Source organism: Gymnogyps californianus, chromosome 10, assembly GCF_018139145.2.
Source record: "Gymnogyps californianus isolate 813 chromosome 10, ASM1813914v2, whole genome shotgun sequence".
In the NCBI taxonomy this organism is placed as follows: Eukaryota; Metazoa; Chordata; class Aves; order Accipitriformes; family Cathartidae; genus Gymnogyps; species Gymnogyps californianus.
In genome coordinates this window covers 21,135,025-21,152,328 of record NC_059480.1, presented here as the reverse complement: position 1 = coordinate 21,152,328, position 17,304 = coordinate 21,135,025, and the positions used below count along the sequence as shown (strand labels likewise).

Here is a 17,304-nt window from a genome sequence, read left to right as displayed (position 1 = left end):
TTTTCTTTCCTTTCCCCCTTCCCTCCCTTGCCTCCTCTCCTTCAGTTCCTCTTGCAGTCACTATTAAATGTAATCACAAAAAATCAGACTCTGGTGAAACAAAAACAGAGGTCAATGTATCTACAGTGCCAATTAGCAAAACACACTCTTCAGTTATTCTAATGAGACATTACTGCTGGCATCTGCTGGGGAAAATGCACTCATGAGTTCAGGCAGCAGAGCTGCTCTCAGGACGCCAAGTTTCTTTGGAGAATTGGCCCATTTGCTGAACTTCTCCGCAAAGGCTGCATAGGTGTTCAGCTCTTTTGATAATCCTATCCCAAACAGATATTTTGAAGCCACAAAGGCCAGCTTGGCAGCAGGTTTCCATGGACTTTCAGTTGGAGCTGGTTATCTAACTGCCTCATGTACTTCTGCAAGTCTCCTCTTTAACTGAATTTTCCCCAGGCTAATGGTCTTCTGTGTTAAAACACTGTCACGGACAGGATAGTCCAAGGTTAGACATTTGGAGGAGATATCTGCCCACACGTTGGGCTGGCTGGAAGCCATGTGCTCCTGATTAACATGGCCTTCAACTCACACCATGCCTTTCACTGGGACTTATTAACTTGGGCTGAGCGCTGTGCTAAACAGGACTCACCAGTGTCTGGTCAGCTTAAACCCTGGGCAGAGCTCGCCCTTGCCTGCCTGCAGAAATAGGGAGGTAGGGAGCAGTATCTCTATACTTACACGTCAGCCGTGATAATTTCAGGTGCCTTTTCAAGGCTTCGGGTGGGTTCATTTCCCAGGTGGTCCTGTAGAGCTGTACAGAAGGAATTGTTCATACCCTGTGAGTGATTAATAAAATGCAGGAGGGAAAGGGAGGAAGAGAAAATGGAAATAGGAGAGTCCTGACCGCAGCCTCAGGACTGCAGAAGACAGGTGTGAACACAGAGCAAGTGTTGCTAGTGAGAGAAACTCATCCACCAGCGTCTGGCAGTGATTTTAGCACTTGTAAGGTCACAAGCAGCATCACTATATCAAACAGGCAGTGCATTTTAGAGAAATTACTTCCCCTAAATAACCCTTTCCTAGGAATTTTTGTTCTTTAAACTTCAGACAGGAAGATTGTCATGTGGAGCAGCAAACTGGTCACCTAACACATGCTCCAACCACAGACTTTTGAGGGATTGCACCATAATAATAACCTGTGCAGCAATGGGTCACTTGTTGTGGAGGAATCACCTGCTCCTGGGTGGAAGGTATCTCTCAGGCATCTCTTTTTGCAGGATCAAGCCCAAAATGTATGTATTTCATTGCTGGTTTAGACATCCACTGTTCCCCAGCTGCCACTTTTTATGCTTTGGAAACCTAGTCAAGCCCTCGTTCTTTCTCAGCTGTCAATTAGGTTTTCCACAACATTGTAAGCTTGGAAAACCAAAGCACTGGTTTGGTTTGGTTTGGTTTGGTTTGGTTCAGTTTGGTCCAGTTTGGTGGGGAAGAGGGAAGGAATTGAGTGAACGAAACCTATCCATATCGATAGGAACCGTTCTACAACCATCACTGAGACTTTTGCAAGAGCTCCGGAGAGATTTCCTGTTGCCATAGCTCTAATAACAAAAACTGATGCAGCTAAATAGACTCTGTAAAGAAAAATGTAAAGAAATTGGCTTCTGAGCAGAAAAGTCCCTGAGCATTGGGAATTCTGCAGATAAGATACAGGAGGGTTTTTTGACCCTTGCATTCAAGGATTTCTGATATCAGTAAACACCTCAACACGAGGTAATTTGAGTGACATCTGCATAACAACTGTGGTATCAGAGAAATGAATGTGAATTCAAAGTCACTCTGAATAATTCAGGCAGGCAGGTATCCCCGTCTGACAAGCCCCATGACCGCGCAGTGCCGGAGAAGGCAACATGTCCCTCAGCACCACACCATGGTCGATTTGCAAGGGAAGGAATTTGAGGGTAGGTAATTTGTGTTTATTAAAAAAAAATAAAAAATTAATGTCAGGTGCCTGGTTATTCTAGATTTCCAGTGAGGAGAGCTGACCCTCTTTGCAGAGCTCCTAGATCTACCCATTCTGGAGTGAAATAAGAACTGCTGTACTAGGTCAGAAAAAGCATTACTTTAGCCTCTCCTGCTCTACGTGGCAGTGCCCAGTTGCAAACTGTTTGCATACAGGACCATTCCTAATGCATACCAATAAATTAATCACATCCCCGGAGCTGTGGAGCAGTCCTGTGCCAGCAGAGCACAGAGCAAGTTGGTATGCCTCATCCTTCACATAAGCGAGTGCTAAAAGGTGATGCACCTCATGATGGCAAATAAAGGTCTTGGCTGCAGCAAATATGGGCAACTACAGAAGAGGTAGAACTTCTTTATTAAGGCCGGTAGGCTCAGACCAGCATTATAACTCTCCTTGGCTGTCTTGTGTTCAGGCTAACATAGCCTGGGCTGCATAATTTTATCACACAGGTCCTTCCTCTGGACATCACGTAAGGAGCTGCTGATCACATTGCAGAGGGATCCCCGCACTGCTGCTGTGCAGAGAGATATGGAGAGGGAAATCTCTGCTCTGTCCCCAGCAGGCACAGTCGCAGCCGAGATTTCCTCTCTGGCAGCTGAGCCCGAGTAGGGCAGCCAGCCTGTATCCTCTGAGCAATTTGGCAAAAGGAACGTGGAGATGTAGCAGGGGAGAACTTCAGTTTGGAAATGATCACGGGAGCAAAGACCTTTTGTCCTTGGAGGCTTGCTTTCTAATTAAATGTCTTTGCACAGGGTGGAGAGACCCCATGTTCTGACAGCTGGGACTTCTTTAAAAACAAACAGCCCCCCTCGGTGTCGTATTTGGGGAGTTATCACAGGTAATCACAAGTATTAGATGGAGTCACCTGGATGAGTAGTGTCTGGGAAGCAGTGATATGTACTTAAACACACCGCAGCAGTCAGCTAATTGTGGCTGTGCAGCCCTGGGATCCAAAATCAGCCAGCTAAGCATGGCACTCCAGCAGCTCACCAAGCAGAAAGAGGTCCCCAGGCTGTGCCAAAAGTTCACACGTACACAAAATCCCCCCCACGGAGCAGCACACACATGTGTGCAGCCCACCGCTGCCGCTCCAGCTAAGGAGATGCCGAGGCTGCTCTGTTAGTGGCAAAGTATTCTGCACAACATATCATGTCCCCCAAAACCAGGGCTCTCAGGGGCAAAAATGTGAAGTCTGGTAATGGCAGATGTTCCCAGTATCACACAGAGAAAATTGGCACCTCCCCGGCACAGGCACGAGCAGGGAGGAGGAGGAGGGACAGTTACTCAGCGTGTCTTCTGGGCTGCATCAGGACCGGTGCATCACGCGCTGGCACGTGCCACGCCACCGCACACCTCGGCGTGTGTTACCAGACTGACTCCTGGCAGGGATTCAGGAGAAAAAAGCCCTCAGTAAGGTGCGCCAGGCTACCGCTTTTCTGTTGTTCAGGGCTTTGAATAATAAATATTTGCAAAAGAGCAACCGAACTACTGCTCCGAGCATGACCCCCAAGGCAAAGCTTTATTTAGCTTTATTTTCTATGGCAGGCGAGCGTGGGAGATCAGCCTGGCAGGCGGTCACCACTCACCGTCCCCTTTGCCAGTCACCTGCCAGATATAGATCATTTCTACAACATACCCTTCAGCCCATCCTTTTTTTACCTCTCATTGCACGTTTCTTGGCTCAAGGCCACATGGGAAGTATTTGTAACCATTCTCAATTAGCTATTTGTTTTTAAATTGTCCATTTGTATCTCTTTTATGTCCTAGCTGCTCTGATGACATTAGTGAGCGATTGCACTGTGTCTGTTTTATGTCTACGCGCTGACATAAGTTATGCTGTGTGATCGGTTAATGTGCTGGAACTGCATGACAATCTCTGCCTTCCTGCCTGCTTCCATTTGGGAGCAGTGCAAATCCTAAGAGCAGCTCTCAGAGTTAAATACAGTTTGATAAATAATAATAGAAAAGTAACATTAGATTATTACTCTACATTACTTCTTTGAAGGCAATTGCATCTGCCAGTTCACAATATATTTTTTCTCCCCAACACCAGAGAAAATTCTGACAGGCTGAATTACCATTTCATTTCCAACTAGGAAAACACTGACAAGATTTAAAGGATGGTTTTGAAGAGAAACCATGGATATCTAAAGATGTAAATTACAGTTGGATGAAGAAACCTCAAGGGGTCTTAGGTACAGGAGACTATTGAATGCCGTACCACCTAAGCAAGATTTTTGCTATAAAACCCCACACCATATGTGCTTTTCCTGACTATGACTCATCATCTAAATACAAATTCAATTCCAGTTTCGGGGAGTTTATGATTAAACCTATTTTCTTGTTTCTACTGTGTTTACGTATGATTTTACATTTGTCTTAACTCTATTTCTTTGTCCTTATTAGTGAATGTAAGTTATATGGTTGGTGTGACACAGAGCTTTTTTCCAAGATTGAGTGAAACTTGGTGGTTTCAGCTTAAACGAGTGGTTGGTTTGCTAGAGCCCAAAATGATGTTGATGTTGCTCACCTGCCATTTTGCAGACAGTAGAAGAGGAACTTCTTCCACGTGTACTACTATGTCCATGTTATGGTGGTGCCAGGGCTCAGAGGTGTGCGGTTCACAATGCTTCGGGTGCTGCCTGGATGATTCAAAAGAACCGTAACAGAAAACACAGGAGATTTTGACCAGCCTCAGGTCTGTAAGTACATTTTAAACCCACAAAGTTTGAGTGTGTTTGAAATGTACTCAAATATTTCCTTCTTCACCATTGTGTCCTCATGACCCATTGAATCATCAAAAGCTCGGAGATGAAAGAAGGACTTACGGTTAGAAAATGCAAAGGACTCTCTGCTGAAGGGGGAATGGTTTGTTGTATCTTCTTTTTTTTTAATCCCAGAACAAATAGCTCTGGTGGATAATTTTCTGCAAGGGTTTTCACTGTAATGAGTAACTGGGCTTCCAGAAAGCTATTTTATAAATAAAGTAAATAAGCTCGCCATCAAAAAACCCACAGAAATCAATTGCAAAATCCCTATAGTGTTCCATGAGCTTTGAGTCACACTCAGGGCAGAAAATTACCCAAACCACTAGCCTGTAGAGAATCAAAAAAGAACGTTGTCCTTTCAGATAATTTTAATGACGACTTTCTTCGGGCTATTTTCTACATATGGTGACATAAGACCTCTTACCATATTCAACTGAAGAAAAGACACCTCATAAACCTAGACATCTTCTAGTGGCCTAAGACGGCACTGACAGGTCAAATTCACCTATGGTATAATTCAACTGAGCCAATGAATCTGTACCAAAGAAGGATTTACTGAGCTGGCACAAGTGTCTAATCTTTATATTTGCTATAAGAGGTTTTTACCTTTTCAAAAGATGGCTGTAATTTATTTTGGAGATGAATAAGTTTCCACCAGGTCAGAGTGAATCCGATGAAAAAGGACACCTGAGGACCCTTAAGCCTTTCTCTCCCATGAGATGGGTATGGAGGTGGAACTACCCACCCTGTAGAGGCTTCATTGATTAAATATGAACTTCACATAAGAATGTATTATTTTCAATCTCAGAAATATTTACCAAAAAATCAGGGATCACGATCTACTGGACAAAAGGAAAACAGTCACAGCCCTAAAAGCCGGAGAAGACCGGGCCATACTCCTCGGGCTGGCCATGATGGTGTGCTCTATCATGATGTACTTCCTCCTGGGAATCACCCTGCTGCGGTCTTACATGCAAAGGTAATTTCATGATGGTTACCCTGATCTCACACTCTCTGCTCCAGCTGACTTCATGTGGCTTATTCTTTTGACTCTTTGTATTAAAGTTTTATAATTTTTCCTTTGGTCATCAGAGGCCTGATTCTGCACTTCCTTACCCCGGTATAAATTAGGCGTAACTACAGTGAAAGCAAGTTGAGTAATACCGGCATAAGTGAGGGAAGAATTAGATCCCTGTTTGACGAAATCTTGATCCACAGGCTTTAGACTTGCCACAGTTTAACACCAGTATAATATCCATATCAGCTGGTCGGCAGTCTGCTGAACCCTGGAAACCTCTCAGAGGCTGTTGCTGCAAAGCCCAACTCGGGAGAAAAAAGCAAAAATATTTAGCAGCCTCAAGAAACAACACACTTTCAAATGAAGAATGGAGGATTAATTTGGGAAAGAAATTGAGCTGCTTTGTAGCATGTAGTTTCCCATGTAGGTTATTACTTTCATTTTAACAAGTGAAATCCTCCTGAAAAATAGTAATTTGCTGAAAGTGAAAGATCATCTTTCATCATTACTGCACTGCACTTAATTTTTCTGAGGCCTTCTCTGGCTTCCTTCTCTGCCACAGAGCAGAAAGTTTGGCCTGTGATTCATTTGAAATCAGTTTTCAAGCACCAGCCCTATTTAAAATCCAGCCCAGACTGTAATAAGACTGTCAGCAATGTTTCTTCTGCCCTGATCAGTGGAGTTAGGAGAATGAAAAATGTGTAACTGGGGATCAAAACATTAGTCTGTCATGCCCAAAACCACCCTGAGGCAGTGGCCAATACCTGGCATGTTTTGGCTTATCCACCACAGCCTTCTTCTTCAGGCATGTACAATAAGTGCCTACAGTTAACTGGTGTGAACATCTCGATTATATTGGTGCACCTATAGGAAAATATTCCTTCTTGACCCTGCAATGATAAGGAAAATGTAGCAATGCCTGAGGATGAACTGTACTGATTTGCATCTTATCTGTGTGATAAAGGTATTTGTCCCTTTTTAAATCCAGGCAAATTTTAGATTTTGAAAACAGAGATCAAGACCTATTAAGTATCCAAGAGCATTTGCTTTTCCAAATTGCTCTCCCAGACCTTTCAGCAATATGAGGGTCAATTGCAGAGGCGCTAAGGTCAAAATTGCTCATGTGGAAAGAGATGATTTATATTACAAACTATGTGAAAAATTGCCAGAAGATATCAAAGCACCTACGAAGTATCAAATATTCCATCTTCATAAGTCTGTTGTAGGTAGGTGTTACTTTATTACCCCCATGCATGAATAAAACAGCAGTCAGAAAGGTGAAAGTGAGGAGAAGACGACAACCCAGGAGCCTTTGCTATCACTTCTCTTCGCACAGCCAGATCTCCTTAGGGGTTATTCTTCTTTACAGACAGCAATACCCCTCCAACAAAATACTGCCTGGGAGGGGAAAAAAGAATCCTTTTACTTGATTCCCCCCAGATATCATAGCATAATTTAATATAAATGTAAAATGGAATATACAAGCAGAATTACTGCCAAAGTAAAATATCAAGAGAATTAGTCAGAAATCTTTGATATCACTTACCGTGTAAAGCCTTTTGTAGGTTTGGCAAGGGGCAAGCAGCCCCTCAGCCTGTTCCTGGTGAGGGGCAGGACAGCCATGCTGGGTGTGAGCTGAGGGGCTGAGCAGGGCTAAAGGGGAGCCCTGGGGTGAAAGCTTCCCCCAGCCCGTGAAGGGCTTTTCCCAGAGCCCTCGGTGTACCCTTCCCACTGCTCTCGTCCCTAAGGAAAATACAGCTGTACATTTTTAAATTACATGCAAGAAACTCAAGTGAACATTGCCAGTACACACCCAGGCTCCATCATCCCAGTTTTATTGGTGAATTGGAGATAAGCTGAAATCTTCCAGAATGATTACAACCACTGACTTACTTAACTTAGGGAAAACCAAGCAAGCTGCCCACTGGAAAAAGCCTTCCACAGGTAGAGCTGCATGTGGTACCACTTGTGTGTTACTGTGTCTTCATGAACGTGAATATACGTACCCTGGTAATTCAAAGTCATCCTCCCAGCCTTCACTTTAAATTGAACTGGACTTGGTGGTTAACCATCAAGTCTTGGCCCAGGGTGTCCTGTCATGCAGCACTGCATGCATTGTGCTCTCCCCAGGGCAGGCTGCTCAGTTTTCTTCTCTGATAGCTCTGCTGATTCCCTTTGGTTTCAAATATACCTTCTCCAGACTAAAAGTTCCGGTTCCCTTTTCATTTATACATAAACTTATGTGAATCAGGTATTTTTGTGCCCAAAGTACAAACTTTGGGTACTGCAGAATAATACACGGACTGCGATGTGTGATGTGAGAAATTCCAGCCTTTGCCCAAAGCCCTGCAACATGTACCATCTCCTACAAGATGCCCCCTGGTATATCCCTGATGGAAAGCCTGAGCTGCGTTTAGTGCTTATTGCCCATTCTCACCATGCTCTAATGTCTCTTTTTTTCCTACTTAGTGTCTGGACAGAAGAGGCTCAGTGCTCGCTTCTCAATGCATCCATCACAGAAACCTTCAACTGCTCATTTAGCTGCGGTCCAGACTGCTGGAAAATCTCTCAGTACCCCTGCCTCCAGGTGTATGTTAATCTCACCTCTTCTGGCCAGAAGCTTCTGCTCTACCACACTGAGGAAACAATGAAAATTAATTCTGAGGTAGGAGCACAGAATAAAATTTCTTCCTAAATGGGTTTCTGGAGGGTTGCTCACCTTGTTATACCCATTCCTTGCTTTAAAGCAATATAAGGCTTCCAGCTGCTGCTTCATTGGTAAATACAGAGCAGAGGAAGCAGAAGTCAGTGCACAAACTTAGCTGACATCTCTGGAGGGAGCAGTTTTCCACCTCCATCCCATGCAGGGAGCGCAGCTCGTCCCACACGGGGTGGTGTCCCCCAGGGGCTGGAGCCTCCCTCATCCTTTGCAAGGCACAGGCTAGCGCTGAGCACTTGTCACATTCATATTCTCGTGGAGCTGTGGACAAGTCACTTCCCACCCGGGTATGACTCTGCATGATAGCGATGTGCACAGAGCATCTGCAGGGATAAGAATAGAAATGGCCTTACTACTGCGGGGCCAGGCAAGGCGATGGGGAGAAACGAGAGCCCCGTGTCTAACAGCAGACGTGTCTCCGTCTCGATCTCTGGTGACAAACTCTGCGCCCTGAGCATCTCCGCTGAGGTCAGGTCTGCCACTGGGGTCAAGGCACAGCACTTACCCCTGTGGATGGTGCAAAGATGCTGAAAGTTCGCTGAGTAGGGACTGTCAAGATAAAAGCAGCGGCGTAAAAATAAAAGGCTTGGCTTTTGGGCATGTATAAGCTAAGGAGTCAGCCCATCTTTCTTGCACAAATTCCCTAATTCCAGACATTGAACCGAAAAAATGATTTTTAACAAATCTGCAGAAGAATTCCTCTCTCTGCTTCAGCAAGTACAAAATCCAGCGTAACTCCATCCAGGTGGGATGGAGACAGCTCCTGTCTGGAGGCTATAAAGAACGCAGCGGATGCACAGAAGGCATCTCCCTGCCGGCCCGCAGCCACAGCTGTGCGGCTGACGCAGTGCTGCGCATCACACCCAGGCAAGCGACCACCCCTTCGCAGGTGGCTGTTTGCTCCCTCCGCGTGGCAAGGCAGGATTGGACTACGAAATGTCCCTGTCCCACCTTCCTTTCTTCGTATCTACAGTGCCTGGGTACCTAAGACTGCAAGCTGCAGTGAGCCGGGACGCAGCTAAGTCATTAGACTTACAAGTGCCAGATTTGCATTAACTACTTGGTTATCCAAGGTCACTGAACCCCAAACTATGGGCGCTTGGCAAAGCGCAGCCCGTTAACAGCAAAGCCCCGGTTCAGGCTGCTGACAACGTAACCTATTGTGTTTCTATTTATAGCAGCAGTTCAGTAGACCAAATTACTTCTGCATATTAAGATGAAGCGATATTAAAATTAGTCAAAGCACAGCGTGGTTGCACCGGGCCGGTTATTCTGCTGGATAATTAGCTCCTGTGGCTGAGAAACGAAGTCCTCTGGATCTGAAGTGTGAAATGAAGAAGAGTGCCCCCATCTTCCCCTCCGGTTCTGCGTCAGTGCAGAAAGGAGGCACTCGCTGTTCATGAAGCCTGTGGCAGGACAGACCCCACTTTCTGCTGGGGTGGAAGCAAAATCCAGTGACACTCATGCTGCAATTTGATTAAAACAGATCAGATCAGTCTCTGTGCTCCACTGGATTCAAATAAATCAAGAGATTCAGCATAAATCTCCACATTCTGTTATTGATGATTTTTCCTTGCTGAAATAGACTTTGAAATTCTCCCAGATGCCACCTCCTCTTAATTTAATGTAGGCACAGTTAATACTTCTCCAGCCCAAGGTTGTTTTACAGGTTAAGCTCTGCTCTCGGGAGGATTCCTAGGTTTTCCTGACATGCTGCTGGCTATGTGACCTGAATCCAAACGCAGTTTTGAATGGAAGTTTGCAAAGTCTATAAAATACCTGGCTTCTTGTGCCTGGCTGGGATCAGCAGAGACTCCAAGCTCAGATCAGATCAGCACAACCCATCTCAGCTCCCCGGACGGGCGTTCCCTGTCCCCTGGCCGGAGAGCGGCCCCGTGCAGCAGGACAAGCGGCCCTGAGCACGGCTGGGTTTGTGATGCTCCAGCTGGATGCTAGCTGTCTCTCTCCATCCATCTACACAGGGCTGCGTTTCCTATCTTCCTCCTTGCCAAATAAACAAAAAAAAGCGCCATCTCTAGTTCACTGAGCCCTGACATTACTGGGGATGTTGCAGACAGTGGTGCTTACCCTCCAAGGCCAACATTGGTGACCTTCAAAAGGTCAGCATCCCCCCCGTCAACCTCTCTGCCTCGCTAAGCACTGCCGCGCACACAGAGCAGCATCTGGAGCCCGTCTCTCTCCTCTCCCCACCAGCTAGCGCGGATGGAGCAAAATGCACTTTGATTTTAAATAATGATTAATCTAGGAGACTTGCTGTCTAACCTAGCTGTTGGCCCACAAGGTGCAGTAAGGACTAGGCACAATTTATACGGAGATCTACAGCGTGCTGCTGCCAGTCTCCGGCGGGAATCAGTGGGAAGTAAGTGGATACCAGTCGAGCTGCTCGAGTGTCTCCCAGGAAAGCACATGAGATTTTTCATGACGTTTCATTGCTCTCGCTGTGCATGCTTTATCTCTAGCCTTTAGGACAAGCCCAGCCCCTTGTTAATACTACAACCATAGCGGCTTAAATGCTTTCATAGCTACACTTTCCTTCCTCAGCTGTCAGAGGCTGTAATAGCCTCTGTGAGAGGTAAATCAGCCAGTGTCCCCTCGTGCCTGGACCACGGAGCCAGGCTGTCACCCTGAGGAAAGGCTGCGGTAGTTAAAGCAATTCTAGAGGCCCCATTTCGATCTCATACTATATCATTCTGATTCTTTTCATGTCATCGGAGCTACTGCTGATTTATACCCGTGCTCCATAAGTGAGATAACAAGCAGGATTTAATCACCAGAATCACCGTTATGCCAGCTATAACTGCCTGAGACTCAGAAATGATGGGGGATCTCATGGTTTCCCACTGAAGGTTTAGGTATTTATAGCCCGAGGAGGAGTTTGCCTGGTGCAGGGGTGGGGGAGCAGCGACATTCGGCTGCAGTTCCCAGCAGACCCATTTCTGTGCTGGGACTGGAGAATTCAGTCTGCAGGAATCAGTATCAGGCCAACGTAGACACAAAGCTCCTCCTTCAGCCCTTGGTTCAAATCTGTTGCTCTTTCCAAAAGAGATGTAAATTGATGTCCTGACCACTTTCTCACAAAGATTGCCACAGCGCATCTTGTCAAAGTTTCCAGGCTCAGCACAGACACAAACCCCAACCGCAGACCTATGACGAGAGTCATGTATTTCACTGCCCAGCCTGAACTGGGGGCTTTTCTGGCAATAGCGTTTTCCATGTAACGTCATTGATTTAAATGAAAATGCCCCCAGCTTGCCTGGAGATGTTGTGTGATCTCCATCCTTGGAGATATTCATAACTTGACTGGACAAGTCCCTGAGCAACTCTGCACTGAGCAGGGCATTGGACTGGATATGTCCAGAGGTAGTTCATACAGGCTACTTATCCAACCCTTTAAATTAGGAAAGCAGAGCTGGAAACATAATAGCAAGTTCTCTTTGTAACTGTCTAGTATGTCCTTCTTGTGATCAGATTGCAAGTAACACAGGAACGACTTTTCTCACGTTGTATCACAGAATCCTCACTTGAGGTAGAGAGCCAGACATCGTTTACTTTCAGATTTGCAGACTTCCAAGTGTTTGACAATGCGGAGGTGTAATAAAACAGCATAGATTTAGTAGTCTACAATCACAGGTACAGCGTAACAATTGTGGACATAAAATTCTCTGCCAGGCATTGGAGAAAACTAAATGAAGATCAAACCAAAGAAAACATCAAAACATCCCATTATCTGTGTCTACCTACTTGTTTGCCAATGACCTGTGCAACATTGCAGACACCAGCACAGCAGAGCCAGCCCTGTGCTATCCCTGGGATCTCGCTGGGGAAGCCAAGGCATGGAAGGAGGCCAGGAGCACCCCACAACCACAACTTAATGCACACAGAGAGCCTATGTGCTGAGAAGCTCCTTAAAGCTGAGGCCAAGATGCCTCCAGGAGCTCAGGAGAACTAGAGCGAGGCAGATAGCACATGGCGTAAAGGGCACCCATGTCTTGAAGACTGCATGGGAGACCATAGCCTGGAGAGAGAGACGGTTTCAGCACAAGGAGCCTGGCTGAGAGGCAAAGTAAATCAACCTCCCTTGGACAACTGCATTTCACAGCTTCATGCTCCCAGACCCTCATGTCATGGGCAGCCCAACCAGCCCGACATGGCTGGTGGCTCTGTGCCATCAGGTGTAGGAGGCAACAGCTCAAGTTCTGCTTCAGCATCAGGTGTCCTTTGAAAATGCTTGGAAAATACTTGGACTTGCAGGAAGTCAGACCTCCCGCTGCTGCACTCTTGGGACGTTTCCGCAGACTTTGAGTCCAGGAATCTGTCATCATTTGGGCTTTTACGTGTCTGCTGTTTTCTGTCAAGGGGGAAGTGCTGGACTTTGGTAAGAGTGGCCCTCATTTAATCTCCTCCCTCAGGATACTTCATGGGACTTCAAGAAACAAAAATATATAGCACCAAAGGTACAAGAAAGAAAAACAAAAATCTGAGCTGGAAAGACTGCTGTTACGACGGTGATAGCACATAATTTATTAAAAGAAAATTAGGTACACTTCACTGAGAAATTTCCCCTACTTATTAGATTATGATCTATTAAAGAGTCATAGGTACTGGAAGAGGGCTTGTGGCTTTGGACATTTAAGACAAAGATGGGCAGAGTGCAAGAGAATATCCTGGAGGGAGCAGACCTGCACTAGCAGGAAGATGGATGAGATATTACTGCTCTGATATTTTCCATCTCTGATTTCTAGAGCTCTATGAAATATTCATAATGGCAATGCTGCCACGCTCTACCTTTAATGCTCCAGTCTGCTAGCGCCAGACCATCTTTCTGCCGCACTTCAAATCATATTCTGTGCTAATAAACTTGCCAATGAATCAATCAAATTCTGTTACGAGGTTAATCGTTTGATCATTATTAGGACTAGAGAATTGTCGCAGTACGTTACAAAAAAGTCACAGCATAGTCATGAAAAAGAACGGAGGGACATTTATAAAGTATATACATTAAAACAATAATAATCAAAAGCCATGGGTCACATTATTTTAATCAAAATGTCTTTTTTCCTTTGTAAAACTAACTTTCTCTCATTAAATTATCTGGAGCTACTTCAGGTGCTCACCCAGGGCAAGCAGGTTCAGCAGTGCAGGCAGGGAGCATGGCAGGGACCCACGATCATCCCATAACTGCAAGGGAGCGGTGACCTGCTGGGTCCCCCCATGCACGTTCAACGAGAAGTTAAGCAGCAGATTTCCACCCCTCCTGAAGCAGTTCTTGCCTAGGTAGGGAATTTAATCCAAGTCTTGTGCAGGTGTAGAAAATCTTCAGGTGTGGAGGGGCATAAGTGTCTACAAGAGAGGAAGGAGTGAGGGGCCCTGGGCTGCTCCCATCAATCCTCTTCCAGACCAACAGCAGCAACAGCAAATTCAGGTGGTTTTGCTCTAGGTCAAAATCCAGATGCAGTCTCAACCCTTGTGTGTCTGCCCACCACCTCACCAGCCCACACTAGCTCTTTGCAGGGAATGGTCAGCACAGCCCAGGGCCACCGTCCTGCATGTTCCATGGAATATCTTCAATGTATGGACTCCATAAGCTAGTTTTTCACTTAACTTGCCTTTAGTATTCTTTGGGAATACTAGGTTGAAACTGTGTTAGGTAGAGCCACCCCCAAATCTTCTTTTCTTTGTGACTGAGACTGAAATTCAAGCTGCACCTTCAGAGAGAAGGAACTGTTGGACTTACACGGGGGTCAAGAGCAAAAACAAGACTAAGAGCCAGCCTGGTAGCCAGGCTAATCTTCAGTTAGAGCTTGAATGAAAGTCTTCTGGGTTGCCAGTAGGAAAACTGCGTTTTCTCCTAGACTATCTATTTGTCCCTAATCAAGACTTTACCCCCAAGGGAAAATTTGTATAAAGGTCTCTCATCAGCCTTCTCCTCTGTGGGTGAACTCCTGTGCCCACTAAGATCACTTTGATCCAATCCAAGTGAGATCTGAACTACCAGATTTGTATTTACAGAGAGTCAATTACCCATCTAACTGCGAGCATATGCATGCCACTTAAGATGAAGAGGTACTTCATAATTTCCATTTTGGCATGTGTAAATTAGCAATAATAACATATTCACCTATCTCACGAGGCCGCTGTGCAGATTAAAGCATTAATGTTTGTACAGCACTTGGAGGTTCTCCAATGGGAAATTCTGTAGATGTGCAAAATATTGAGTTTTGTCTGTGATAAATTTATTATTAGCTTAATAGTATTCCACTCTTATTATGAAAAGTAATCATCTTGAGATTTTCCTGTTTGTGACCTGAAAACAGACATTGTATCTGGCTTGGGGATGCATTTTTCTCCCTCTAATTTCTTCCCAGTGTTCATACATACCCAAGTGCGGCAAGAATTATGAGGAATCCATGTCGCTGGTGAATGTTGTGATGGAAAACTTCAGAAAGTACCAACGCTTCTCCTGTTTCTACGACCCTGAAGGCGTTCAGAAGAACGTGATATTAACCAAACTGTACAGCTCCAACGTGCTGTTCCACTCCCTCTTCTGGCCCACCTGCATGATGATCGGCGGGGTCGCCATCGTCGCGATGGTAAAGCTGACTCAATACCTTTCCCTCCTCTGTGAGAGAATCCAAAGGATCAACAGATAAAAACGAAAACTTCTCTGAGATTTAATTACAGTGAAAATACTGTTTTCTCATTCTTCACCAAAGAACCTTAAGTTTGTAATGTGCAAGTCTGTTATAAGTTCCTTACTATATTCTTATAAGTAGAGCAATAATGCAAAAGCTGTTCTATATGCAAACATGATGTTATTATTATGCAGACAACTGAAAAAAATACTGGTTTGTGTTGACCGTCTGTATGATCTTGTTTTATGCTGAGACTAGTACTTCTTTCTTTTCTATGGCCAAAATAGGGCTCAGTGTGACAATTATTTGCCAAGCTTAGTCAATTGACATTTTCAATGTAAAGGATTCTGGGAGAAATTCACTGCTGAATAAAGGGCAGCCAACCACTTGCGCATCACTGAGGTCTCACATCTGGCTCAGTCCATTCGATGGATTTGTGGCTTTGCTTTTTTATTATTGGCTGCAGGGGGGGGAAAAACATTAATAGGGTTTTTTTTTATGGTAAGATGGCACAAAAGGGATGTATTTTGAGGCCAGGACAAGCATACAGTATTTTCAGCCTAAGGAGGACTTGGTGATGCTTTGTGTTTGCTCCCCCAGTTCAGAAGTAAATTTTACCCTATGGTGTTTAAGGTCTTTTGGAAAACACTTTGGAGTTTTGTTTTATTTTGTTTAGTGCTATAATCTCCTTCTGTCTTACCAACATCATCTTTGTCACTTGCAGAAGCTGTAGCCAAAAAACAAAAATCACCTTGTTCCATTTTCTATTCTAGTCTGAGCCCTATTGATGGAGATGGGACCAGAACACCTTATGTAAACGTTTATTACTCATTTGTCTTGTATTTGCTACCATATCACTGTAAAGAAAAAAATAACTCAATCAGCTATTTTTTCATTTTTTACTTCCAACTATTTTAGATTTTTTTACTTGATATATATACAGATATATATAAAGAAAAAGATATATTATATCTAGTTGTGTATTGGAACTTGATTAGGGGGGTTTTTTTCTTTGTTTTTACCAACTGAAAAGTGAACAGTATAACTCATGTATTTATAACCTTCATTGTTGGATAATATCATAACATGGAGGAGCAGCACTGCAGGATCTTATCCAATATTCATGATGTTGTTTCAGTCGAAGGTCTCTGTTGCTGTGACATCAGAATTGACAAAAATCTCATCCAATTCTACAGCTCTATTAACTGAATTGTTAGGTAATCATCGTAATACATCTGGAAATCTCTCCTGACCTTAACTCAGTACGCAGTGCTGGCTGACGTGAAATATGATTTAAAAGGCCCAGGTGCAATGATTTATTGGAAAAACTGAGATTCTGACTAACATGTTGTTCTATCTGTCAAATATTTACCATGGGGGACCTTGCCAGTATAATTTCACACACACTATAGTCACGATTTCTGCATAATTTATTTTTATTCCCCTGTAGAAAGCATTCCTTCTTATGCTATGTTTTAAAGACACCTCTCACAGTTTCTCACTTTGCACTCAGCCTGAAGGACAAATAAATGCAAGGCAGCTCCTGTAAGCACCCTGTGAACTCACTACCCAATAGCTTAAAGAAACCATTTACAGGTTCTTTCAAAGCAAGAAACTAACTTTTTTCCCCCTCAAAAAGACTGCAAAGCAAGTATTCTGCCTAGTTCATCTATATATAAGTACCTTTCTGCAATATAACATTAAAAATTTCAAGATGTTACAAAACTTTACAAGTCATGCAAGTGTAATGTGAGCTGTAAAAAAAATGAGTTCTCAGCAGTGAAGATGAACCTGCAATCTTGTAATCAGTAGTATAATTTTCCTTAGGCAAATAAATTCCTGGAGGGTGGGGGTATAATGAGGGCTCCAAAAATATGTAATAAAAATATTAAATTAAATCTTTCAGATTTCAATATCTTCTGCCTTCAGATCTGGCTTGTTTCATCAGACTTTTCTTTGTAGCTTCTATTACCAAGAAATGAGGAGTGCTGATGCAACAGGGAATTCATAAAGGTTTATTTGCAAAAATGTGGTTTTGATCAGTCTGTGGGATTTGTAGAAACCATCGTTAGTGGATATGGGCACTCTCGGCGTCAGTGGGACTGGAGTCGCAAAGTCTTTAGTGGACTGACACC

General features: G+C 44.3%; 1 protein-coding gene across 3 annotated transcripts in view; it reads left to right on the top strand.

Moving 5' to 3' along the window:
• Positions 1–17,077, top strand: part of KCNMB2 (potassium calcium-activated channel subfamily M regulatory beta subunit 2) — a 156,765-nt gene extending 139,688 nt beyond the window's left edge. For all 3 annotated transcript variants that reach the window (XM_050902669.1, XM_050902670.1, XM_050902668.1), the window contains 3 exons: positions 5,588–5,758; positions 8,267–8,462; positions 14,903–17,077. In XM_050902669.1, coding sequence (XP_050758626.1) covers positions 5,588–5,758; positions 8,267–8,462; positions 14,903–15,187 — 652 coding nt within the window. In that variant the 3' untranslated portion in view covers positions 15,188–17,077. The remainder of the gene's footprint in view (positions 1–5,587; positions 5,759–8,266; positions 8,463–14,902) is intronic.
• Positions 17,078–17,304: the final 227 nt, after the last annotated feature.